The 27,125-nt window shown below is 39.1% G+C and overlaps 1 protein-coding gene across 1 annotated transcript; it reads right to left on the bottom strand.

Annotated features, from left to right (window-relative positions):
* Positions 1-1,755: 1,755 nt before the first annotated feature.
* Positions 1,756-27,125, bottom strand: phf1 (PHD finger protein 1). Its single transcript, XM_088014139.1, has 15 exons — positions 26,110-27,125; positions 25,442-25,520; positions 25,275-25,356; positions 21,476-21,562; positions 19,203-19,297; positions 18,581-18,729; positions 17,708-17,803; positions 15,933-16,001; positions 15,717-15,840; positions 10,322-10,389; positions 9,228-9,359; positions 8,864-8,942; positions 6,594-6,709; positions 2,900-2,986; positions 1,756-2,667 (listed from the first exon to the last, which is right to left on the bottom strand). Exons 2-15 carry the CDS (start codon positions 25,517-25,519, stop codon positions 2,283-2,285), a joined length of 1,647 nt encoding a protein of 548 aa, XP_087870265.1. The 5' UTR covers position 25,520; positions 26,110-27,125; the 3' UTR covers positions 1,756-2,282.

Below are 27,125 nucleotides of genomic sequence, written 5' to 3'. Positions count from 1 at the left end.
TACTATAAATATGTGAATAAAATTATGTCAGCTTGGGACCACCATTGTGTCCATTGGATGAATATTTTATATTTTTTCAATGGATGAATATACAATTTTGTTTTTATCCAGTGGATGAATGTTAAATAGTGCAGCAGAAATACAACCATCAGGAATTAAACATGACAAGCTATGATTTAATCCATTATGCTTCTTGAAAAATTTGTATTGACACAAGTAATAAAAATATATCGATTTATAAATATTATTTGTTTGGTTTGGTTTTTAGCAAAATTCAAGAAAATATCAGTGCAACTCATGAGCCTGCAGACATATTTTCACATCAAAATGACAGCAATAGCAGCAACATTTCTGGAGAGACACATCCCAGAAACAATGTGTGTTATTTGTCTGAATTTTCATTATTTGGCCCATCCATTCGTCTCGAGGTCTGGCGCAAACACAGGATGAACATCTGTCTTTTCCTGCTGGCAGCAGCCGCAAATTCTCAGCCACACACAAAGTAGCTAAACACTCCTTCAGGACAAACTTGGCACTTCATCATCCCCATTTGAATAATTTACAAGGCTGTTCACAGTTGGATTTGGTTTTCATTTTAAAGAACAATACTGGGGATTGTTGGAAGTAGACCAAAAAGTTTTCATCAGTGTAATGGGTTTGTGTTTTTTAAAAACTCACCAACTTTCAGGTTGTGTAAATCATGGAGTAAACTCTGTTCCCAATGTTTCTGCAAAACCATCAACTGACAATTTCTTCACCCTGTTTCTGATCTTGAATGTTGCTTCTGCAAAAAAATGAACAACCAGATTCCTGCATTTTGGGGCCACAAAATATGTATTATAGGCAGAAAAGATGCAAGCTAAACCTAAATATCAGTGTCAGACACCATGTCAGACCTGCTTGAGTTTTGTAAATATTTGGATGGATATTAACCTTCATCAGGACATTTTTCCTAAACACATAGCTAATGCAACACCTTAGGGAGAAACAGCCAGATGCCCTATAGTTGCCTAGTTAAAGCTAAATCTCAATCAAACTGGTGTGACTGGGATTTAGGTTTAGTCTAATATACTGCTCAAAAAAAATAAAGGGAACATTTCACTTTAATTTTGTGTGTGGCTCCAAATCCAGGCCTCCATTGGTTAATAAATTTGATTTCCATTGATGATTTTTGTGTGATTTTGTTGTCAGCACATTCAACTTTGTACAGAACAAAGTATTCAATGATAATATTTCATTCATTCAGATGAAGGATGTGTTATTTGAGTGTTCCCTTTATTTTTTTGAGCAGTGTAGTTATCATGGAGAATTAGTGACCCCAAGATGCACTGTTTGTTGGATTTCTTGAACTGTGATATTTGGAGATAATTTTATGATTGTTTTAAATGTTTTTTAAATTTATTATTTATTCCTCTGATTGTTGATATGCACAGGTTTGGGTCACTAACTATCATGTTGTAACCATTTCCACATTTATGAAGATCAGCATTAGTCTCTCTTATTTAAAGATTATAGTCTTTTGTTTCCTTTTTTGATGAGTTGGTAAGAAAAGGTGTCCAATTTATACCACAGAAAAATTAGAATTGTTGAGAACTAATCAAAATTTTTTAGACATTGATCAACTTAAAGAGGGAAAACATCTAAATAGAGGTAATAATTGTGGCATCTGTGTTTCCATATGTTTTCTCACCCTGAATAAATGAAATAAAAATGAAGTTGAGATTTTCCAGCATTATTCGGTAATGAAAAAGACAATTTAATAAAAGTCACATTTAGTGAAAGAATCACTTTGTTTTATTTATTTTTTCACATTGTCCCAATATTTCCCCGTTTTGGGATCAAGGTATCCATAGTGAAGCAGGAAAATAAACATTTCTCAGGTAAATCATAAATTAAAAACTGTAAAATACAAAAGAAACAGAAAGTCTTCTTCTAGTACCTTGTATACCTGCAGCAGAGTATGTACAGTATATAAACCCTTAGAACAGTTTTTTCCTAATAAGGGTGAAACACTGATAGATTATCTGGAAGTTGAAGTCGTTTCCATCATCACTGTAAAACATGATCAATGCAAAGGCATATTCCAAAGTTATAACAGTACAAATATCAGAGGAACACTAGCAAATAGGAACACCTAGTACTGAGGTTATAATGATGTCCAACTGAGGTGATACTATGAGAGAAACCTGGATCTGAACCATGTTTAGATTTTTTTTGTTCTTTACACACCGCCACGTATGAAATACACATCAGTCCCGTGTCTCCTGCTGTCCTGGTCTGCCTCAGTACAGACCCACGTTGTCCCACTCCACCAGGTACTGCACCTTCCCGTCTGGAGTCACGCGTCTTGCCAGGATCCTCACAGCCTCCCCTCCTCCTGCCCAGCTCCGGGCCACAGTCCCGTCGCCCCCGCCCACACCCACACCCATCCCCATCCCCACTCCACTTCCCGCCCCACCACTGCCTCCTCCGCCGCCCGCGCCGCTCTGATACGGAGGAACGTCGCGCAGGATGAGGGGCTCCAGCTGCTTCTGACCCGGCTGGTGCTGGTGGTTGTGTTGGTGGCTGTGGTGGTGGTGCTGGTGGAGGTGATGGAGGTGGGGGTTCCCGCTGGAGCTGAAGGGGTAGGAGAAGCATGGTGGAGGTAATCTGCAGGTGTCCTCCATGCTGCGAGAGCAAACAGAGGCAAATATGTGAGAAATATGAAGTTTTTGATAGTTAAAGAGCCACAAATTCTCCCACTAGGGAATTATAACAATGAATTGCAATAAATGGTGAAATTGTTGTTTTGAGACCATTTTCAAGTTTCAAAACAAAAAAATATCAAAGATATGATTTCATGAATGATTTAAAAATTGTCCTGTGAACCAGAAAAGAGGTTAAAAGATTAATTTAGAACCTGTTGTAGTGATGAAGACCCCTGGAGAGAGGAGTGTTCCCATTGTAGGTGGTGTGGTAGAGCGCATACATTCGCTTGGGAGGGGGGCTGTAGACGAAACGGGCACAACATGTACATCATTAAACTGCAAAAAGAAACAGTGATTATCCAAATGTGGGTAAAACTGTTAATTAAAAAGCTACCATGGAGCTAGATAAATAAAAGGGATTTAGGCTTTATTTTTATTGAGCTCTGTTAGTGTTTCTGCTACATATCTGTTGTCATTTGAAAGCAATTTAGGCAAAACATATTCTTTTCAGTTCTGATTGATTGAAAAAATATGATATGACAAAAATTATATGTTCATTTGAACCATGCAGTGAATTTTTTCTGTTGTTGGGGTATAAACGTTCAGGCAGATTCATCTATACCAGGGGTGTCAAACTCAATTTCACCAAGGGCCACTTCAGCATATTGGCCCCCCTCAACGGGCCACATTGACGGTACAAATCAGGAGAGCATCCCTGCTAAAACACACCTTAGACAAACGGTTGACTTCCCTCATTCAGGTCTGTAGAGGCTTATAATGAGTCAATGGTCCAAGTGTGTTAGAGAAGGAATGCATCTAAAGCTGCAGATAGTAGCTCTGGAAAACTAGACTTGGGCATTGTAAAAATACAATGTTAAAAATAAATTAAACACCACCTCATATTGTTAAATAACTGATTTTATGTATTGAAGTTTTAAATATTACATTTGAGTTTCCATGGATGTAAAATTACTGCTCAGTTTAAAAAGTACAATATTTAAATCAGTGTTTAAAGGTAAGCAACCAAATAATAAAAACAAGTCACATGGGCAGACATTATAGACTTTACGCAAAGATTTAGTCTCAGAGGCAACTGAAATCAATTAATTAAAAAAATCCTTTCTGAATATCATCTCATGGACTCTGAACTAAATGCGTCTTTCTGACGGGAGCTGACAGCGTGTTGAAGAGTTATGGACCGGACGCTTTGGAGCGTCTGGTTAGGAAGCGCATTACAAACCTTTGGTTGAAATGTAGTTTGTAGTCAATTCGTGCTCAAAACCTATTTTAAGTCAATCATTGGCCTATAAAATGCTGGGGGGTCACATGTGGCCCGCGGGCCTTGAGTTTGACACATGTGCATTACACCATAGAACTGCCAATTGGTAATTGAAGTAAAGTAACTTTGATTTCAAAGAAGCCTACATTGAAGTCGATTGGCAAATGAACCAATCAACTTGGCATGGAACATGAAAGGGGAAGACTCTTATTGTCTCACTGCACCCCAAGAGATGCATAACCTACAAAAACCATTTCTGTCTGGTTTCAAACCAGAGACCTTTTGCATGTAAAGCAAACATGATAACCACTACACTACAGAAACTCATGCTCTTTCCACTGTTCCTGGTAGATGATCCACATTATGTTAGAGACTGATGTCAACGATCGGCATGGAACAAAGTCAAATACTTAAACCACAGATCCTCTCAGAGAGCACAGTAACTTGAACAAACTGTCAGACTTATAATTGTGCCTAATTTCACATTACAGTCCATAAACTAAGCCTGGGATCAAACAATTGTATTGAAAATGTCATTAGCAGAAACAAATGGTTCTACAGAGACTTGGCTAAATGGCTAGAAAATAAAATCAATCGTTAGAAATAAAAGATGGTTCAAAAATAAAATTAACATATTAAAATAAAAAAAATATCTCTGAAATACAATCAACACTTGAAAATTAAAAATGGTTCAAAAATAATATCAACACTTCAAAATACAAAATCTCTGGGAAAAAAATATTATGTATGTTGTTTTGAAAAACACTGGAATATAAGCACTTTTATCAAATCTCCATTGTGGTAAGATCATGTAAGTTCTTCTTAAATCCATGGAAACTCAACAGTTTGTAAGGTAGGTGAGTTAGCTCAGCAGGTTAGAGCACGGTGCTGGTAATGCTGAGGTCATCGGTTCAAACCCCATATGGGGCAATTCATGTGTAAGGTCTTTCCAACAATCAACACTTCAAAATAAATAAGGGTTCAAAAATAAAATAATACAAAAATAAAATCAACACTTTACAATAAATAAGGGTTCAAAAATAAAATCAACACTTTACAATAAGGTTTCAAAAATAAAATCAACACTTTACAATAAATAAGGGTTCAAAAATCAAATTAAAAATGGTTCATTTATGTTTTCACATCCACCTGAATAATATGTAGTTGCGCCCCTAGTTGTGTTAATCCATTTGAGGAGCCGGCAGTTTATCTTGAGGAAATAAATGACGATGCAAAAGTTAATTAGACTGTAACATGCGCAGTCCGCTGCTCAACCTCTGCGGACGTGGCTCCGCCGGTGCGAGGACTTAGAAACCGCTGGGAGAAACTCATCCAGCGGATTTAACAAATTGAGCCTTCTGGGTTCACGTTACCCAGGAGAGCGGCGCTCTGGAGGAGCTGCAGACGTAACATTTGTCCGTTTCTGAGAAGCGAAATCACGCAAATAAATAAATAAATCCTGGTAAAAGCGCACACCGGACCGCACAGGGTGAAACACTCAGAGTTCAGTTGATCTGTTTGGATCAGACAGATCCTAGCGCAGATTTTTCTGCAGATGGGAACCAGGAGGAAGTTGTTCAGACCCCAGCGGGTGAAGTGATGCTAATTTAAGTGAAGTCTCTTAATTTAATTTATTAAAAGTTATTGGGGCCTCAGTCAGTGGTTTTTGTCACTACGAGAAAAATGTAGATGCATTTATCTTCTTAATTTGTGATGGGATCTGGGTTCACGGTGAATATTAACTAAACCGCATAAAATGCGACTAAATAGCCGATGTTAATATGATTGTAATTTCACGGATAAAAATAGTACATGACCGATTTTTTTTTATGTTGTCGGTCAAGATAACGGATAACAAAAAAAAAAAAAGTCTAGCGCGACCTGCCGCCCTGACACCAACTCACACATCTTCATTGACAGTCTTACTTGCAAATCGATGTTTCTTTTCTTGGACGTTTTGATGTTAGCTTGTCCAGGTCTCAGTTTTATTCGCTGGGAAAATCAATAAGCAGCTTGAGGTGACTCTGCTGCTCTCTAGTGGCGAGAAGCCGCAATGTTGGCTGGTAACAATCGGAATGGATTGTGGGAGATGTAGTTTGTAATCAATTCGTGCTCAAAACCAATTTTAAGTCAATCATCAGCCTATAAAATGCTGGGGGGGCCACATAAAATGACATGGCCGGCCACATGTGGCCCGCGGGCCTTGAGTTTGACACATGTGATCTATACCAAACCTTTCTTAGAAGGCAAATTTAAAAATGACCAGATTAAATGATTCATATACAAATATTTAGTAAAACAATATTTACATATTTAAAACAACACACTAATAAAAAATCCACAATCAAATCGCCCAGCATACTGACATTTAATCCAAAAGATCTTATATTAAAGTGACACAAGCTAAGAATTAAAAATATTCGTACTTTTTTATTTTTAAATAAAATTGGAAAAATAAAACAAAAAAATTAAATAATTTCAGTGTGTAATAATGTAATAAATAACCCAATATAATAATCTTAATAAATACTACTGTAAATTGAATATAGATAATGTTTTAAAATTTAAACCCATGTAATTTTATGTCAGTAAGTTGGACAAAAACTCCAGGGCAGAGGAAACCTTACCTTGCATCCATCTCCTCATCCAACTTCCTGGAGTTGTAAAGGTTGGCTCCTCCCACGTATCCATGGCAACATGGCAGAAGTTCCACTGGGTTGGCAGCGACCGGCGGCGGACAGGCCTGCGAACAGAGGGGTCAGTGTGAGAGGTGGCCCAAACACTCACACCTCCATCAACTCCTGTCAGGAAGTCAGTTTGGGAACATCTGGAGGGAGAATGTTATTCAAGACAGAACATTGAATTATATTTTATGATAGTACAACCAGCGTAAAACATGAACAGCTGAGCCGGAGCTGTTTTACAAAGAAAAATGGGCTACAATGTTACTTTCAATATGTGCAGAGCTGGTGGAGATGTTGGATGTTCATTTGCAGCTGCCACTACTGGCTCATACACGCCACACTTTTCAAATTTAAATTTGTAGAAAAGTTACAATGCATGCATCACTTTCCTTCCACTTCACAATTATGTCCCACTTCGTGCTGCTGTATTACGTACAATTTTAGTGTGTATTCACACCAGTCATGTTTAGTCTGCTTTAATCAAACTCCAATCCGTTTGCCTAGAAAGTCTGGATGGTTTGGGGAGGGGTGACTGTGATCCGTCTCTGATGCAGACTAAAACTGTAAACTCTGATCTAGTCTTTAAGTAAACTGGGGCAGTTCGAATGCATATGTGAACACAAAGTGGGCCAGAGAACACTCCAGAAATAGGAAGTCAACTCTAGCGCAGGGGATTCTGGGTAAATACAACCAAACCAAACAAAAAATGGCTCATGGTCTTTTACTAATGATAAAAGAGAAATCCTACAACTGCTAGAATCTGATGCCACTCCATTTTTAGTTAAGTTTCACAAAGAGGGAAGTTGCGTTCAAGTCTTCTTCAGAGGTTTTTGGAGTTGTTTCCTTCAACATTTTTCCAGTTGTTTCCACACAGTGCAGCGTGAAACAGAACCAATCAAACCAAGTCTTCTGGACTACCAGGTGTGAAAACACCCTTACATATAAGAAACAATGAAGTTTGTAGTTGTGACATGACAAAATGTGAAAACGCTCATGGATTATAATTACTTTTTTCAAGGTACACTACAGTAGAGTAATTTTATCTTTAAGTCCATGGTATATTATCAAAATTGTGTGGATAAAAATCCTGAATCCTTTTTATATTTTGCAGAACTTGGAGCCAAAAGGGTTGACAGATCTGTTTCCTTTCCGTCCCATCATGTGGCAGAGTTACTGGTTAGTAAGGCAGCTCTCTGTCTCCCAACGACTCATAACAAGTACAAGCATCAGGATCATCAGATAGAGCCATCAGTCACAGGAAACATGATGCATGAGGTCGATTTCTCATCGCTGGACTGTGACATAGCACCACGCTGAGCCCATTATTATTCTGTAGCATGACTCTAATGACGGAGGACTATTACTCAGAGCCTCCAGCGAACGTCTGTGCCTTTAAACGCTGGTGCTCTGTCAGAGTTGCACTGTCAAGGTGCCAGCGCCACCTGGCCAAACTGTAATTGACTGCAAAGTGCGTTTGGAAGTGATCCCAGGCCATCAGCATTCCTACCCATCTCACTTTCCTCACTACAACCAAGAGCTGCTCCTTAAAGACGGGCGGAGATTAGCATCAGTCAGAGCAGAACAATGAGGCCTGGATATGCCAGAGGAAAAAAAAAAGAAGAAGAAGGGAGAAAAAAAATGAGAGCTCTGCAGAGCGTATTGTTCCAGGATTACAGTATGTGCACATACTCAGATCAGAGTGATGAGTAGGAGGAAAAAAGCACAAGGAGCATTCACGGTTAAGAATGCGGAGTATAAATAGCAACCACCACATGTGATGGTGCTTGTTTCAGAGCAACCCACCGGGAATTGGCTTTGATGATAATGATAAATGCGACGCTGAACTGCAGGTGTTGATGAAATACAAGAGCAGGTTTTGGCAAGATTGGATTTGAATTATACATTTTACCGGAGCAACGCCACGTCTCTCACAGCTATTATTAATCTATCTGTGTACCCTCAAACATTAGCATCCTGCAGGAAAAAAAAGTGAACCGCAACAGAGGCACTGAACTGAGGAGAGGAGTAAAAACTGATCTCCACGGTGAAATGAACCTTCGTGGCGTCGTCTGACTGACAGGTTATTTGAGTTGCAGAGAGCTGTTTATCTGACTGCAGCAAAGAGAGAAAAAAGAAAAAGGAACAAAATATCAACGAGTTTGGTGTCCCACACCCCCCTGCATCCTCCTTTATCCTGAGACAGAGGCGCTGACCTGTGTCTCCATGATGCGACGCTTTGATTTACGTGACTCCGACCCCCCCATTCTCCTCTGGCAGGGCAGTGACAACGGGCTGAGGACAAGAAAAACATAAATTAGTAAACAAGAAAAAACACCAGTATAATTTCTTTATGTGTAATTTATTACAGTGGTGTAGGACAGAGTTTTAGGGCAGCTAAAACTAAAGAATGATTTAGAATGATTATGAAAGGAAAATAGTGACAAAGTTTCACACATTTTTTAGAAATCAATGGGATTCTGACTGATTGTTTACGTTTAATGACAATATGTGAGATTTCCAAAGTTTCAGCTGAAAGAAGAGAAGCAGCAAAAAGAAACCTGCTGTTCTCAATCTGACCTTCTCCTGTGGGTGATGCTGATAGGCGGATCGGTGACGAGAGGCGACAAATCAGACGTCAGAGGAGGCGGAGCTCGGACCTGCAGCCCAAACAGACACTTCTTCTTCTTGATCTCCTTTCCAGAGACAAACCTGTGTGGCGCAGAGGAGCAGAAGTCACATTTCTGTTCTTTTCATCATAATGAATTCACAATGCATTGCAACAGTAATCATGCTTCACTTTGTTTTTCTCATTTTGTCATGTTGCAACCACAAATACAATGTTTTTTAATCGGTATTTTATGTAATGGACAAACACAAAATACAGCACAGTTGTGAAGTGATGGAGAAATGTAACTCTTTAACAAAAGGATAAACATAACATCTTAATAAGCAGCGAAGGCAAAATTAATCTGATTTGGGTCGCATTCGTTTGCTGTGTAGCCTAATAGATTCGCCCACCTGAGTTGCTGATCTTTGCAGCTCCTCCAGATTCACCATGGCCCTCATGGCTCTGGTTTGCAGTTGTACCAAACTGATAAAATTTAAGCATTTTATCTAAGCAAATCGGAGCAACAGGAGCTTAGGACAAATGCTTTTCTTACCACTTTGATATGATACGACAGTTTTTGAGTCTCTATCAAATAAAATCCCAATAATTTTGGCTGGAACATGACAAAATGTGGGAATGCAGCTGAATATGGGGATGAACAGTTGCAAGGCACAGTAAAGCTTTCTAACACAATGTTCTTCAGCTCCTGATGAGAAGCAAGACGTGGGAACACTTCAAAGGTAGTGACTCTGTAATTAACATGCACATAATTAGAAGAGACTTCGCCTGGAGAAATATGCTGTTTTATTTGGCTGCAAGGTTATTTTTAAACAACATTCAACAAAAATCTACTTGAAGCACTTACATTTCTTTAGTTCTAATAATTTAATAGAGGTTAGCAGCATTCTGTGCTGCTTACAAATCAAAATAATCTCTGTAAGTCTGTCAGATTCATTTCCCTGCCTCTTTATTCAAAGTCACACGTTTCGCTGCAGCCCGTCTCCTCATCACTCCGGTCATGTGCGGCTGGTGTTTATTCTTCTCCTTAAACGCGACGACTCACCTGTCCTTGTGAGAGTTGAGAGCGTTGAGGAGATTGTGACAGCGGTCCTGCCTCGGCGTGTCAGACAGCTGCAGGACGGAGACGAGTGAAAAGAAATCAAAGCCGTGTTCACGCAGCGGACAACGCACACCAACTGCATACGATAATTTTCTTTTACAGCCACTGACAGCTGTGATGCTGATATGAGAAATTAACTGGTGTAGCAACGTGGCAGGGAGTGGAAAAAAGCTGTTGTTCTGCAGTGACAGAACGAAGAAAACATTTCAAGAATGTCACTTGGAGTTGAAAGGAGAAATCTCAAAAATATGCAGAAAAAGCTCAGTTTATATACAGCCTCAAATATTCACATAAAATCAATCTGTGGTTCTGCATGTTGGCCAGTGACACCAGTGTTGTGGTTTTAATCTTTGGAGTTAGCATTGGTGACATTTCCACATCTATTTTAGATCCAGATCAAATAAATGTAAAACATTTTATTAGCTCTCAGTTCACCTTCTAACAAAACTCATTTTAAACCTGAATGAAGCAGAGGGAAAACCGTGAACAAGTTCATCTGAAATCACCAGAACAGTCTAAAAGACAAGCTGATGTGTTTGAAATCATTTTCTCCCTCTGGCAGCAATGTTCACCACCAAATGAAATCAAGACAATTAATCATCAAGACCTTCAAGTTAAGAGGTCGCAGTAACCTCCGAGAGCTTATTTAAACTGGCAGCAAACTGGGATAGCAATAGTGTAATTTGGTCAAGCAGAAACATAAAAAACTGACTGAAATTTTACAAGAAATTCAAAAATTGGAAATGATATCATATGATGAATTTTCTTTCTGACCATGGAGCTGCTTCTAAACCTAAAGATCAGAATTTCTCTGCAACAACAATCCAGAAACAATTTGGCGATGATCTGTGGATTTTTCAGAATAACTTAGCATAAAAAAACAATAATATAGTGGATCAAAAATCAGAACATTAGTATTTTTAAACCTATGATCTCAAACCTACTGTGATCCGTTCTCAAAAACTTCAGCACACTCTAAATTTAATCTATTTTAATCTCAGTGAGTTTTTATCCAAATTTAATGAAAATTAAATGAAAAAAGTAAAAATGTTTTGTGTTTGAGAGAATTCAGTCCAGTTAAATAAAATAAATAAACTTTAAGGAAAATCCTCTGGAACTATGGATCATGTCAAAAATATTGCAAAGAAAGAAGCATATAAATAAATGAGACATTTCTGCAGCATTGTATGCTTATTGTTTACTTAAGATAATAATTAAGTAACTATAAGTCTAAGTATTCTTCCATGAAGTAGTGAAAATAAATACAAAATAAATAATTTCACTTCAGCTTTTCATTTTTTATCAAATAATAACCACAAACGTCAATGAATTTAAAAAGGATTTTATGTAACTGAGTGAGAAGTAGTGCATAAATGTGAAGTGGATTTTGGCATGTATTTATATTTAGCCCCCATTTTTCTGACACTACCAAATAAAACCCAGAGCAACATTTGGTTTTAGAGATCATCTAGCTAGTAAGCTGCACAGCTCAGGTGGGATGTGTGTGTCGGACACATCTCTATGAGGGGCCGTTTAGGACAAAATTTACGTTTTGTCTCTCACACACTACCAAAAAGTCTCGCATACTCAAAAAAAGTTGCCTCGCATACTCAAAAAAATTACGTTTCGTCTCTCACACACTACCAGAAACTCTCGCATACTCCAAAAAAGTTGCCTCGCATACTCAAAAAAATTACGTTTCGTCTCTCACACACTACCAGAAACTCTCGCACACTCAAAAAAAGTAGCCTCGCATACTCAAAAAAATTACGTTTCGTCTCTCACACACTACCAGAAACTCTCGCACACTCCAAAAAAGTTGCCTCGCATACTCAAAAAAATTACGTTTCGTCTCTCACACACTACCAGAAACTCTCGCACACTCCAAAAATTACGTTTTGTCTCTCACACACTACCAGAAACTCTCGCACACTCCAAAAATTACGTTTTGTCTCTCACACACTACCAGAAACTCTCGCACACTCAAAAAAAGTTGCCTCGCATACTCAAAAAAATTACGTTTCGTCTCTCACACACTACCAGAAACTCTCGCATACTCAAAAAAATTACGTTTCGTCTCTCACACACTACCAGAAACTCTCGCACACTCCAAAAATTACGTTTTGTCTCTCACACACTACCAGAAACTCTCGCACACTCAAAAAAAGTAGCCTCGCATACTCAAAAAAATTACGTTTTGTCTCTCACACACTACCAGAAACTCTCGCACACTCCAAAAAAGTTGCCTCGCATACTCCAAAAAATTACGTTTCGTCTCTCACACACTACCAGAAACTCTCGCACACTCCAAAAAAATAGCCACGCACACTAAAAAAAATACTAAAATGTCACACACACACAAACGTTAACTTTCTCGCACACATACACTACTAACAGCTCGCACATTCACAAACGTTAACTGTCTCGCTCACATACACTAACAGCTCGCACATTCACAAACGTTAACTGTCTCGCACACATACACTAACAGCTCGCACATTCACAAACGTTAACTGTCTCGCACACATACACTGCTACCAGCTCGCACACACACACAGACGTTTATCTCTCACATACACAAGACTAAAGTTGAACACACAGTACTAAGACTCGTTTTTTGAATGTGTGAGAGCGAAACTCTTTTTGAATGTGTGAGAGCGAGACTTTTTTTGAATGTGTGAGAGTTGTCACGGAAGAGGCGGGGCATAATTTTTGGATCAAACTGCGCATGCGTAGATCCTAAACTATAATTTTCCATTTTTGACTCACTGTATGTTGTATTACTTAGTATATTTGTGTTTTTAAATATATATAAATATATTGAAACTATCTTTCAATAGCTACCTTATATTAAACTATGTTAAGGACAAATGTCAAACATAGTGCAAATATTTTGAAAACAAAGTAAAAGATCTTGCAGGTATATTAATCTCCTTCCTCCTTCATCAGAAATGAAAAATTATAAATGCACACTATGTGTTGGGAACCTGTGTTTGTTGACTGACTTTTATTTGTCAGGCTTACGAGACAAAAGCTGAAAAAAGATCGATTTTCTTCGCTTTCAAAATAACACAAAACAGCGAAAAAAGACCTCCACACCGGACCTCGTTTATTTATGTATGTATTTTTATTTTGATAGCTGCCGATTAAACTGAAAGTTACACATTGATATGATCATATGAGTAGTTTTTACCGAGAAATCGATCAGAAGCGCCGTGAAAATGGTCAGATTCACCGGATCCACGTCTCTGGCTGCAATGCGCGCTCCCGTCACAGGGGGAACAGATTTTCACGGGGGAACAGAATTTCTCACAAGACCTCTTAATAATTCCTGTAATGCTGGCACCCAGTGGACAGATTGTACTACAGCAATTTTGCTATTTTTAATCAATCAATCAAATTCATTTATTTCTATAGCACATTTAATCTACAAGAAAATTAAACGTTCTATATATATTTAAAATATATATAGCACAAATATACTAAGTAATAGAACATACAGTGAGTCAACAATCGAAACTTAAGGTTTAGGATCTACGCATGCGCAGTTTGATCCAAAAATTATGCCCCGCCTCTTCCGTGACAACTCTCACACATTCAAAAAAGTCTCGCTCTCACACATTCAAAAAGAGTTTCGCTCTCACACATTCAAAAAAAGTCTCGCTCTCACACATTCAAAAAACGAGTCTTAGTACTGTGTGTGTGTGTTCAACTTTAGTCTTGTGTATGTGAGAGATAAACGTCTGTGTGTGTGTGTGTGTGTGTGTGTGTGTGTGTGTGTGTGTGTGTGTGTGTGTGTGTGCGAGCTGGTAGCAGTGTATGTGAGCGAGACAGTTAACGTTTGTGAATGTGCGAGCTGTTAGTGTATGTGTGCGAGACAGTTAACGTTTGTGAATGTGCGAGCTGGTAGCAGTGTATGTGAGCGAGACAGTTAACGTTTGTGAATGTGCGAGCTGTTAGTGTATGTGAGCGAGACAGTTAACGTTTGTGAATGTGCGAGCTGTTAGTGTATGTGAGCGAGACAGTTAACGTTTGTGAATGTGCGAGCTGGTAGCAGTGTATGTGTGCGAGACAGTTAACGTTTGTGAATGTGCGAGCTGTTAGTGTATGTGAGCGAGACAGTTAACGTTTGTGAATGTGCGAGCTGTTAGTAGTGTATGTGTGCGAGACAGTTAACGTTTGTGAATGTGCGAGCTGTTAGTGTATGTGTGCGAGACAGTTAACGTTTGTGTGTGTGACATTTTAGTATTTTTTTAGTGTGCGTGGCTATTTTTTTGGAGTGTGCGAGAGTTTCTGGTAGTGTGTGAGAGACAAAACGTAATTTTTGGAGTGTGCGAGAGTTTCTGGTAGTGTGTGAGAGACGAAACGTAATTTTTTTGAGTATGCGAGGCTACTTTTTTGGAGTATGCGAGACTTTTTGGTAGTGTGTGAGAGACAAAACGTAATTTTTTTGAGTATGCGAGGCAACTTTTTTGGAGTATGCGAGAGTTTCTGGTAGTGTGTGAGAGACGAAACGTAATTTTTTTGAGTATGCGAGGCTACTTTTTTGGAGTATGCGAGACTTTTTGGTAGTGTGTGAGAGACAAAACGTAATTTTTTTGAGTATGCGAGGCTACTTTTTTGGAGTATGCGAGACTTTTTGGTAGTGTGTGAGAGACAAAACGTAAATTTTGTCCTAAACGGCCCCTCATACATCTCTGTGAACAAACCTTCTTCATCATGAAACATGGTGGTGGCAGCATCATCACCTGCAGTGAGACTTGAAAATGGGTGTTCACAGAAGCTCCACTGTGAGCAGGTTTGAGCTGTTCAGCAAGGCAGTGTGGTCAAAAACACCTGTGATTTTGTTCTTTTTTAAGAAACTATTGATTCAGTTTGCAGGCCACACTTTTCAGATTTTTCTCAGTAAAAATAAAAGGTTAAAATGCATGTCCTTTTTCTTCCACTTCACCAGTTTGAATTATGCTCAGTTTTTCTGCCAAATTAAAGTTTGTGGTTGTTACATGGCAAAATGTGGTGGAATATTCAGCTGAAAGTGACACATAAACATCCCAAATACTAGATAAATAACTTCAGGTGAACAATTTTAAGAGGAAACTAAAAGCAAAGACGCTCAGGGTCATTTCAGCCGAATTTTTATAACAGAAGATCATCAAAGGACTAAATGCTTTCACTCTGCAGTGTTTCCCTGAGTTCCCTCAGAGGTCGACTATTACATTTTACTTTAATGCTGCTTAATAAGCTTTAAATCTCACTCGCAAAAGAAAGAAAAAAAAGGGAAGCCTGTAAGTATTTCACATCATTTCATCATTGTGCTTAAACAGGGAAATATCAATACCGCGCCCAGGAGCAACGAGTCCCAGTTCTCGTTGGTGAAGGACAGGATTTCATGGTCGAAATCAAAGTATTTCCTCTTACAGCACAGCGAGAGGTGGTAGAGGACTAAATGAGCCAGGTCCACCCTGCAGTTAGAGAAAAATACTTTGTTAGTGTGGTTAAAAATATTTCCAAATTCATTTCTGATTCGTTATTGAAATTAAAAATCATTTCTAACCAGGTCATGGGCAGCCTCTGGACTGTCTCCGGTCCCTTTGTACAAACTGAACACTGGAACTGATAAAACCTGAAATAAACACGCAGAAAAAATCAGTCTTGTTTTCTTCTCTGGATAAAAATAAAATAGAGAGAGGTGTATCTTTTTAGATAATACCGCTCAGCTTTAAAATCTGACCCTGAAACTTACTTCCATCCTTTTATCTGCATGAAGGTCACGGTGAGAAACGAGGCGCCTGCACTGTGAGACGGCTGCACACGCTTACTATTCTAACTGTAAACTCGATCTTCGCTCCTCTTCCATCACCTGCTCTGCAGATGTTCCTCCCATCCTGTCAGTCTCGATTTAATCCCTTCTTTTCTGCTCCCACTCGCACAGTTTGGTGTCAGGATGGGCGTAAAAAGCCCCACAAAGACGGGTAATTGTAATGATAACCTCAGTGGATGGATGTGTTTTGCTACGTGGAGCAGATGCTCTGGAGTGTGTCACTTTGAGCTGAAGACGAGCCGTTGTCCTCGTCGCACTGGGAACATTAACATACACGCTCACTAATCATTTAATCTGGAGGTAATTAAGGCCGTTTGTTGACAAGTGAAGCCGTCACGGCGACATATTGATCACATTTATTTTTCCCTCAGACCAGCATCTAACTCTATGATTAACGTGCTAATTACGAACTTTGATTCATTGTTTGTTTTGGTAATAAAACTGATAAATAGTTCCTGTTTCTAGCCATTTAAAAAGTTTTGCTTTTCGTTATAGATACTAAACAAAGATCTGCAAGTAAAATGTCAGATTTTTTTTATGATTCAATCTTAACTGAAAATCAAATAAATCTGTTGGAAGGAAAACAAAACACAACAAGCCCAAACTAATATGTTGATTCAGCTTCAGCTGCAGAAATCTTCTATTATAATGAATCTGATTAACGTGAAATAAAGTTCAAGAGTTGCAGCTAAATTTTTTTAGAGTAAGTAATTCCTTAATATTGATTTTTTTAAAAAAAGTACTTGTTCCAGTGGGAGATTATTTTACTTATTCCTCCCATATTATAAATGAAATAATTCCATTAATACAAATATTAAGGAATTACTTACTTAAAACAAGATTCTAGATCTTGTGGAAAAGTTATTTGTAAACTAGTTTTGCCTTGTTTCTAGTCTTCTAATGTATTTGCACTAAAAACTGGACCAAAAATACTTTGTAATTCATTCAGCATCAGGTTGGATGAAGTTATGAATTCATCCAAATACCAGAGAGTTTTCACCTAAAATCTTCAGACCTCTACTAGAAAGCTTTACGATGGGTCTGACTTACATCTATAACAAAATAAGAATAACTTCATGAGAAGAAAAATAAACAAATCAAAGACATTGTCATTTTCATCTCACACCAAACTGCCTTCTTGAAAGAGATTACAATCTGCAAATTATTTAAAAATTACCAAACTTTTGGTACCCAATGCTATTTCTTTCTGTTAGTTAAAGGGACTTTTCTCTGCATGCTTTCATATTGTGTGCTTATTTTAATTTTTTTTAATTGTCTAATTAATCCATCTACTATCAGTGAGTATGTGTGTTTTAAATACTTTCACAGTTGAGAAAATATTGTTTCTAAGCTAAATCATTTAAACATACAGAAATAAATACAAAAAGTGTGTCATGATAGTGTGAGCTCCATCAAACAGCCCACCTGACAGATGCTTATTTTTCCTCATTAAGCTGTTCATGATTTATTTTAGCTGTATATATATGTTCCCTAAATGAGTAACGTACCTGTCTCCATACAGCAACGGCTTCAACAGACACTGAGTGCAGGCCTCGTGGAACCACTGACCACAGCTGCCACACTGCAGCATCTTCAGGTTCCACCTGCAGCCCAACAACAACAAAACCCGTCAACAACAAACCCACCAACAAACGGACATGTCCAAAAGGAAAGAAGAGACCATTGCACCAGACCACAATGAAAACCTCATGGTTATTCCACCAAATACTGATTTCTGAGCTCTTCCTGAGTTAAAACGTTATTATTGTTGTTTCTAAATGAAGATGAACTTGTTTTGGGGGTTTTTTGCATTATTTGAGCTCTGAAATCACTGCATCTTTTTCATTTATATAATAAATAAATACTAAATTTGGTCAGTGTCATGTCAGTAGTTCATAGAATAAAAGAACAATGTTCATTTTACTCACATATTTTCCTATAAAGAGTGAAATCAGAGAACTGATCATTTTGCAGTGGTCTCTTAATGTTTTCCATAGTTGTATCTACATAACCAGATTGATTCCTGAAGTTAGAGAGCGCACATACAGACAGCATCAGATGGCACTGCTGGCAGAAATGTCTGAAAAATTCATAAATTGATATTTCATTTCAGTAGATTAATCTCAGATTGTATCAGTCATTGTTGGTAATGATCCAAATCAACACAGAAGTTGTTCCTCTTGGTGAGTTTATTAATGTATTCTTTACTCTTTTTCATTGCTCTTTCGTTTTGGTTTCTTTATCTTCTCAGCTCCTCCTGAGTTCATCAGTTTGCTTTTGATGAATTCACCTGTAATTATCTGGTCCATTTGTGTCAAAAACACTTTTACCAGAAGAGCCAAAACATGGAGGGTGTTGTAGTCAGAATTGGCGCCACTCACTCTCCAGGTCCGGCGCAGTAGCAGTAACACTGCTGCTGATTGGTCAGATGCTGAGGATCCCAGTCTAAGGACGACAGCTGGTAGGGGAGCCGGAGTTTCATGAACTGCATGAGTCGGGCGAAGCGTCCGCGTTTCAGAGCTCCGCCTCTCTGCAGAGACAGTTTCAGGACAGAGATGCTCGCTTTCATATCGCTCTCATATCAGTAAGCAGATCAGGCTCGATTAGAAGATGGATCTTTGTCTCATTTCATCGCAGGTCAGCTGTGAGAGATGGAGTCTGAGACCAGATCAGAGGATCTGGACAATGAGCTCCGCTCCACTGACCGATTAATAATGAACCCACTTCTCTCTCATGTCTACAGAAACGGAGCACATGTGATGGATTGATTTTTAATGTGCTCCTCTCAACTCCACTGAAGCATAAATATAAATATTGACTGCTTGCAATTTCTCTGACATGGCGCGGAACATATTGAAGTCAACACTGAGAAATTCAGTGAGATTCTTGCTCCAATAAACACATTTTGCGCCTCACACATTACCATGTGGATAGATATATTTGACTGGATTTCTTAGCTCTTTTTAAAAAAAAAATGTGAGACGGGGAGATTAGCAGCCTGACCTTGGTGGCGACAGCAAAAACACATTGTCGACAAATCCAGGAGTCGCTGTCAGCTTCTGGCTCGATGGTCGGCGTGTGGCACTCCGGATGATAACCTGTAATGGGAGGAGGCAGAGCCTTTAAATTGTCTTTGCAGGACAGAAAGCCTGGATGACACTAATAACAGGCCTGCTCCATTTTCACTTCTTTACGAGTTCATTTCAGAAGCATGCAAACATCCAACTGTTGAATTTGCATATAAGAAGCAGAGTTTGCCAGCATTATTCCAGAAAACAGATGGTCAGCATCTTTGCTTGAGGATGACATGATGGTAGAATCTCCCTCCAGGACCTGCTGCTACCTGGTGGCTCTTTAGATTTATTTCAGCTGCATTTATCAAAGTTTTTAACATTTGTATTTTCTACCAGATATGGAAGGGGTTTTTGGAGTTTGACATCAAGAACTTTACAGAGAAACAATGCCAACAAAGGACTGCACATTTGTTAAGAAAGATTAGCTTTGTTGCTATAGTTAGCTTAGATTATTACATGGAGTTATTACATGGTCTGTTAATCACGGTTCAGTATTCACAGATTTTCCTGTGGAATGCAACTCCAATTTATTTTTGGAAAAATCACCAGTTCACAGATTTGTTTCTCAGAGCATATCTAAAATATTCAAAAGCACAGGATTGGACTTCTCTGCCCCCTCAACACGACCCCGGATTAAGCAGAAGATAAAAAATGGATGTATTTATTTTGATAGATGAAATTAATATAGTTTTACACTTTAGCTTTAAAATGTTTAGTTTCTTCAAGCTGCTCATACATGATGCAGTCATGGTTAATTGTTTTTTTGCCATTCAGTTGCTGCGTTTCCATTAACTATTTGAATTGCGCAAATTGAAATTATGAAAATAAATTTGCTTAAATTTGCTGTAATTTTGAAAAAACTAAAATCTTTTTGCACCAGGAAGAGGTGGTTTTTCGGCCGTATCGAAATATATGTATTTCGCAAAACTACAACGGACACACTTTTTTTCAAATCACAGGAGTCACATGGTCAACAGTCCAATGTTACTACTGGCAAAAACGACAAAGAACACGGTGACAGGAAGTAGTAGGAGGACGGTTTGTTTTGTTTATTTTGTCAGACACTGTGCAGCTGGCTCCACCAGAGCTCTCACAGCATCTGACTTTTATCATAAAAAGTTGTGTCATCTGAACCTGTTGAACCCACAGCTCTTCAGTAAAATCGTCACCTACAATTTCACCAAAACGCTGCAGGTGCAGCAGATCCAAAGTAGGCGGGGTTTGTTGCTCCGACGCCAGAATAAGACGCTGACGTCTCCTCTGCTGGCTGATATATGATGAGTGCTAGCGCCATGGCTGAATTATGAATATCTCTCATGTAACTGTTTACATCTGTCGCTGCCATGATTTTTAATGACTTATTAAAAACAAGCTTATTTACATGTGATTTTGATATAATTTCTTATTAAATGGAAACACCGCAACTGCAAAATTGTGTTTTTTTTTTTTTTTACATTAGCAGAATACAGACAAAGATTTGCACGTTTGTAATGGAAACGCTGCCAGTGAAATGCTCCTGAGATCCTCTGGTTCCAGATACTCTGATCCTAGCAGTGATACTTCCATATTTCTCTTTAAAGATGAAACCATCTCTGTTTCTTTCGTTAAAAAAATTCTCATTCTCCTTCTAACACCCAATAGTCACATTTATTTGATCTTCTATTCTCCGGTCTAGAGTTTGAATTCATTGTTAGATCAATATTGATGAAACGCTAAGCTAGATTTAGCAGAAACCATCAGTCGGTTACATTCCTCCTCCCAGTGACACGGCAGCTCATCCTTGTTCATCTTGAAATGTTCTGAAGCTGGGATCTTAACTCAGTTTCTCTAAAGATCTGATCATTTTTGAGGTGACGTTTTCTTTGCAGAATTACATCCATAATAATAAACATTTGTTCCCAATAATTGTTCTGGTTTCTTTATCTTTAAAATAATTACATTGGCAAATTTGTAGATTTCTGAATTAGAATAAAGAGACAACGAAGACGCCCTGAAAGATTTAAATCTATAAGTTCTGTGTCTCTTGATGTCTTATTTATTTTCCCTCCCCTGTGAGAGCAGACCCGACAACTCTTAGCCATCATTTATGATATGCGGCTTTCTGTGTTGTTATTTACCATCCTGTGTCAAACCTTCAAGGTCACTACCGGCTCTGACGGAGAAGCAGCGTTTGACAGAGCATGATGAGGCACGCCTCCTTACCGTGGTGACATTTAAGACAATTTATGAGGGGTTCTTTAAGAGGCGGGGCGTCACAAATACAGCAAACTTCTTCCACTCCGGCAGCGACTGAGGGAAACAGGAAAACAGAAGGGAGGGGACGATGTAAATGTGAGAGGAAGACAGAAACACGGAGAGAGAGAAAGCAGTCAACTGCATTAATTTATGTATATTGATTCACATCCCTGCCACCTCATTGATTTCAGTCGCCTGCACCTTTGGTTTGACGCGCTGATGTTCAGCCTGGTCCTAACAAGTGTCCAACCTCCCCTTTGACTCAACATGAGGTGGCAAAGGACAGTCCTCTCCCTGAAGGCTCATTAGTCTAATAACTTCATTAATTGACTCTAATAATCCAGAAACAAGAAGCTTCCACAACGAGCTTAATGCTAATGTGGGTAAATATATGTACATTTAGCATTTCAAGATGACATCAGAGAAATTAAGACACTAGTTCAAAAAGCAGGAAAAATCTGAAAATGTCTCTTTAACTTTAAGTTGACTGAGTCAATTTATGCATTTATTCAAAATATGTATTCAAACTTTATTTTTTTTTAAATCATTAACATAGATTCCTAGATGTATCAATATTCTCCATAAAAGCTCACATTTAGTCAGATTTCTTATTTTAAAAACCTTGTCTGCACATACAGCACATTAACAGGAAATTGCTAACTGGGTCAAATAATAAAGGTGCATTTCACAATATTGTGTTAGCCCTGATCCGTTATATGTCCACTAGAGTCTGAGGTTCAGATTAAATGTGCTGACGTGTCTCAGTGCTGCGCTGCTGTGGTTGCTGCCTCCGAGAGGCTAAAAGTAATAAACTCAGGCAGTGCACTGCAGCCATACAATACCTGTTAACTTTTCAATGTACAGAAGGAAAACTTGTTATTATTTGGACAAACAACATTCAAGCATGATTCAATCAGCTAAAGTACACAGCGGCCCTGCAGCAGCACCGCATCTCCAGAACCAGACCAAACAGGATTGTTTCAAAGCGCTTACAGTAAAAAACAAAGGAAAATTCAACCAAACACGATGAAACGTCTACACTGTCAGCGGTTTAAAATGAATGAGATGCATGTTTCAGCAAGAGAAAAAAAAGAGCTCCAATCAGGATTATTTTACAACTAAGAAACTTTAACCAACCAAAGTAAAATAATTATTCTTTCTACAAAATAATTCAAATCACAGCAATTTTAGTGAAAATGTGTGCAGGAGATGAAAATGTTATTTTACTACACAGATTTCTCACTCTAAAATATGAATAAATTCACTCAAAACCTAACAAGGACACACTGAGGAGTGGCATACATTAATTTCCTAAAAACTAATTATATGCTAATGATATAAATTCCTGTGTCTTTGCTGTTTTTCATGCACAGTATACCTGAACACCTAAAACAAAACGCTGATGAGAGAGTTTATTATTACTCTCACAGCTGGACGCAGAATCCATGGCTTATTAAAAATTGGTATTTTGGAGTTGAGGTGGCTGATTAAAGTTTTATTTTTATATTTTGCGGTACTGTGGTGAAAACAATAAATAAGAACTATTTATTACTTCTTTTTAAAATAACTTTATGAGTGTTGCTACATAACACAGCAAGCAAAATAAAAAACATTTCTAATTTGCTTACAAAGGTTTGTCTCAGTAAACTTCATCTAAACAAACAGTGGATGAAATATTCAAAATAACAATCCTGACAGGTTTTTTAACATCATCAATTGGAATGCATTGTGACAACAATGAGTTAAATTTGATCAAGATAAATAATAAACAGTACGATAAACTCCCATTAGAGTGATTTTATTTATGTTTTAGAATCTAACTGATATAACAACAACAGAGACTTTGCATTAGGCTCATAATAAGCTCAAAATATTACTAGAAAAAGAACAAGAATGCCCCTAAAATCAAAGGTTTACTTGCATCACCAGCTACCACAAATATAAAACGTGGCAAGAGTTACAGGTATAAAAGCATCTATTCACATTTTGACAGCTTGTCTTTACTTAAACTAGTGAGGTTTGCTTGTGAAGATGCTCCGTGAGAGAAATATTTTGTTGTCAGGTTTTATTGCGACATTAAATCAGGCTAAACTTTTGCTGCTTCAGCTCTGTTACGATTACCAAAATATGACTTTTAGAATTTTAAGTATTACATTTCAATGTATTTCTCCAAATTCATAAGTTTAGTTACACCAAGAGTCTTTTGATGGGTTAATTTATAACATTTTAACTGGAGGCAAACTGGTGGACGTATTTAAAACACAGTGCTTCCTTTTGTGACTTTATGTAAAAATCTAAATAGAGAATTGTGGATCTTCACAACTCACTTTCAAGAAAGATGCTGAAACATTTACAGAGAGAGTAAACAGAATGTGAATGTTCAGCCATCACACTGTCCAGGAAAGAGATACTTTCTGTGTCACAGAGATTAACAGGTTTTGGTGTCAAATGTTCAAATCAAACCCGGAACAAAAAACCAAAAGACCTTGTGAAGATGCTGACTGAAGCTGTTAAGAGAGAGTCATTATTCACAGCGAAACAAGTCCTGCACCGACAGAGAGGGAAGAGCAATTACTCAAAAAACAACATACCTGTCCCGTAGTCTGATGGAATAAAAACTGAGCTGTTAGCTTTTATGGATATTGTTACATTTGGAGCAAAACACCGGCACACTTTAAGTCTTAAGCATGTGGGTGTAAGCATTATGCTGCGTTAGCAGTTTGCTGCAGGAGGGACTGGTGCTCTTCACAAAATCCATAAGGAAGATTTATGTGGAAATAGTGACGCCACATCTCAAGACACCAGCTGGGAGGTTAAACATAAAAAGGTTTTCCAAATGAACAGCGACCAAAAGCCGAGCACCAACTTAATTATGAAGTGTCTTAAGGACACAAAGTTAGGATTTTGGAGTGGTCATCACAAAGCCCATCTCAGAGAAAAATATTTTCAGAGCTGAAAAAATTATGGGAACAATTTATAAACCTGACCCAGTTAAACCAGTTCAGTCAGGAGGAAAGTGCCACAATTCCAGAAAAGATAACAGTATGACCCAATTTACACAGTTTAAAAAACAAGTCCACTATATGTTACAGACATGTTAGCCTGGATGTTGCCTTCGAAAGCAATTCTGCTGGATTCTCATCTCCCTTCTGCGCTCTGTCTAAGCTTTCTCCCATTGACCTCCATTTCTCCAGTAGAATTTCAACAGGGCCAATCAGTGAACAGAAGGAGCTGGGAATGATGACGCCAGTTTTCAGTGTTGCTTTCGAATTGTACTCCTCCTGTACGGGGTTGTGGCTTGGCAATGGCAGCAGAGGAGGTCTGCTGGCAAAGATGTCGGGGTCGTTCATATCACACGCAATTTCCGATAAGCTTCATCGAGCTGGCGCTTTACCTAAACCACGGCTGAATGTCTGCACCTCCAGCAAGCAATCCTCTATCAACTGTGTATGTGATGAATCAAAGCATTCATCACACACATTTCAAGGCTAAGAAAATGTATGTAAACTTCTCAGTTTGAAAGAAGTTGAAAAATCTCTAGAAAGGTCCCTTTTATTGTTCTGATATTTAGCAAATAGAAAAGATTTTGGCAAGCCCAAATCAGAAACATTTAGTCCATTTTAACCTGCTGTAAAAAATTGGCTTCAACAATGTCTTTGGCTGCCGCTAAGTCTGCGCTACAATGAATTTTACTCAATGGAAAAGTTCTCCCTACACAGAAAGCTTTACTCCGCCATCAGAGGGAAGAGGAGGCAGTTACTCTTACACGAGTGAATGTCCTTTCTCAGAACCCAGAACTCTGAGTTGTCCTCGAATCTCACCAAGCAGCACTGCTTGACTCCATCGACCTGAGGACGGGGGAGAAAGGAGGAGACAATTATGGGAGTCTTTCAACACACGACCACTTGAAAAGTATCTCCCCAACACACTTACTCTCTTCACATTGCCAAGGTACAGTAGTCCATCACTCCAACGAGCCAACACATCATCTCCCTCACTGACTCCCCCCATCCTGAGGAGAGACACAGAGAGGAGAGAGCAGGGCTTGTGTGAAAATGGAAATCCGATTTATCCGTTGAATACTTTGCTGCCGTTGCTGACATACAGGGTTTACGTCCCCCGGCCTCTCAGACAGCCGGCTTTCAGTCCAAAGGGGTTAAAATTTCACCCAAACACACACACTCACACGCACACTCCTCTTCTTCAGACTTGAGCATAGCGACAGCCTGTATCCACCAGAGTGAAAGATGAGAGTGAGTATACACAACCAGAGAGCAAGACAAATGATTACTGCACACATCAAACACACACGCACACACACATAGGGGAAAAAGCACTGCATGATGACTGCTGCAACACAGTTTAACTGGATGCAGCTACTTGAAGCATCTGCCTTGCACTTTGCCCGCCGTCTTCCTCGCCTCCTTTCTCAACAGCTTAAAAACTTGAATAGATGCATGAAGCGACTCCTCGGGCGTTTTGTCTTTTGCACACTGAGCATTTGTTCCAGTGCATGCACACATGTCAGTGCAGACGCAGCATGCAGAGCGGCGTTATCAGATGGAGAATTGAACAGTGGGGGCTGGCCGGCTGAAGGGTACCTGTCAAGTCGAACTCCTTTCCGTCGGGGTCACTGGGATTCCTGGACAGGCTGGACATGAAATGCCCTCATCAGCTGTGGATGTCCAATTACTGCCAGCTCCGATGCGCAGCGTGCTGGTTTGCAAAAAGTGGCTGGTGTGCATGCATGTCTCTGTCTGTGCCAGGCGCCTCGCTCTGAGTGTGTGTGAGTGTGTGTGTCAGTCAAACCGTCAGCAAGGAGGAGGAGGTGGAGGAGGAGGCGACTGTGACTGTCCGTCCGTCTCTCTCAGACTAGTTTGTCCGTCCTTTCTCCGCGGTGCCGTTTCATCATGTCCCCGTCGCTGTTGCTCCCTCACCCCCCACACTCTCACACCTCACCCCTCTCCCCGCCGCCGAAGCTTATTAAGGCGGATTTTGTCTGAGCTGCACCGGAATCAAGCCGCCAGAGACGCCATCATCCTTCTGCCTCTCGCCCTCCGCCGATTTGTTGTGACGCAGACATAAAACACAGAGCTATCGTGGGAGTGGATTGGTGGGGGCATCCAGAGGTGTGGGAAGTGTGCTCGTGTAAAGGGGTGTGGGGGGTCCTTGCTGTCTGAGAGCGTGATCCTAAAATGATTGTGACACGCTTGTGATGTGTGAGGGGAGAAAGTGAAGGATGCAGGGTTGCAGCGCGCGCGGTGACAGGGGCCAATTAAGCGGCCAATTAGTGACTTTAGCCGCCTCATTAATTGGTCTCCGACAAGAACTAAGATCCAAGTTTAGGAGAGGAGAGAGGGAAAGTTTTCAAACGGAACAAAACCGAGGCCAACACTTCAAAGGGTTCGGATCTGAAGCCTCGGTCAAAATTAACTTAATGCTCCTTTAATAAAGTGGCTTTCTGAAGGCTTCTGTAACATAACGCATGCTTTCATCTTCCTGAAAAGACAAAAATGGCATCTGTTTAAAAAAAATTAATGAGAAATACTGAGATTTTGGTGTAACCTTACTGACAATGGAAGGAAAATAAAAAATATTTCCTGCACGTCCATCTGTA

The sequence above is a fragment of the Poecilia mexicana genome, unplaced genomic scaffold, assembly GCF_051168715.1.
Source record: "Poecilia mexicana isolate PSO_F unplaced genomic scaffold, ASM5116871v1 scaffold_16, whole genome shotgun sequence".
In the NCBI taxonomy this organism is placed as follows: Eukaryota; Metazoa; Chordata; class Actinopteri; order Cyprinodontiformes; family Poeciliidae; genus Poecilia; species Poecilia mexicana.
This window is presented reverse-complemented; position numbering and strand designations above follow the sequence as displayed.

What these genes read in the sequence shown, in the direction of transcription:
- phf1 (XM_088014139.1), bottom strand. Translation starts at nt 25,519, where the DNA reads ATGGGGGGAGTCAGTGAGGGAGATGATGTGTTGGCTCGTTGGAGTGAT. An exon ending in GAGAAAGGACATTCACTCGT is followed by an intron (nt 21,563 to 25,274) that starts GTAAGAGTAACT and finishes TGTTTCCCTCAG; the next exon opens with TCGCTGCCGGAGTGGAAGAA. An exon ending in TTTTTGCTGTCGCCACCAAG is followed by an intron (nt 18,730 to 19,202) that starts GTCAGGCTGCTA and finishes CTGTCTCTGCAG; the next exon opens with AGAGGCGGAGCTCTGAAACG.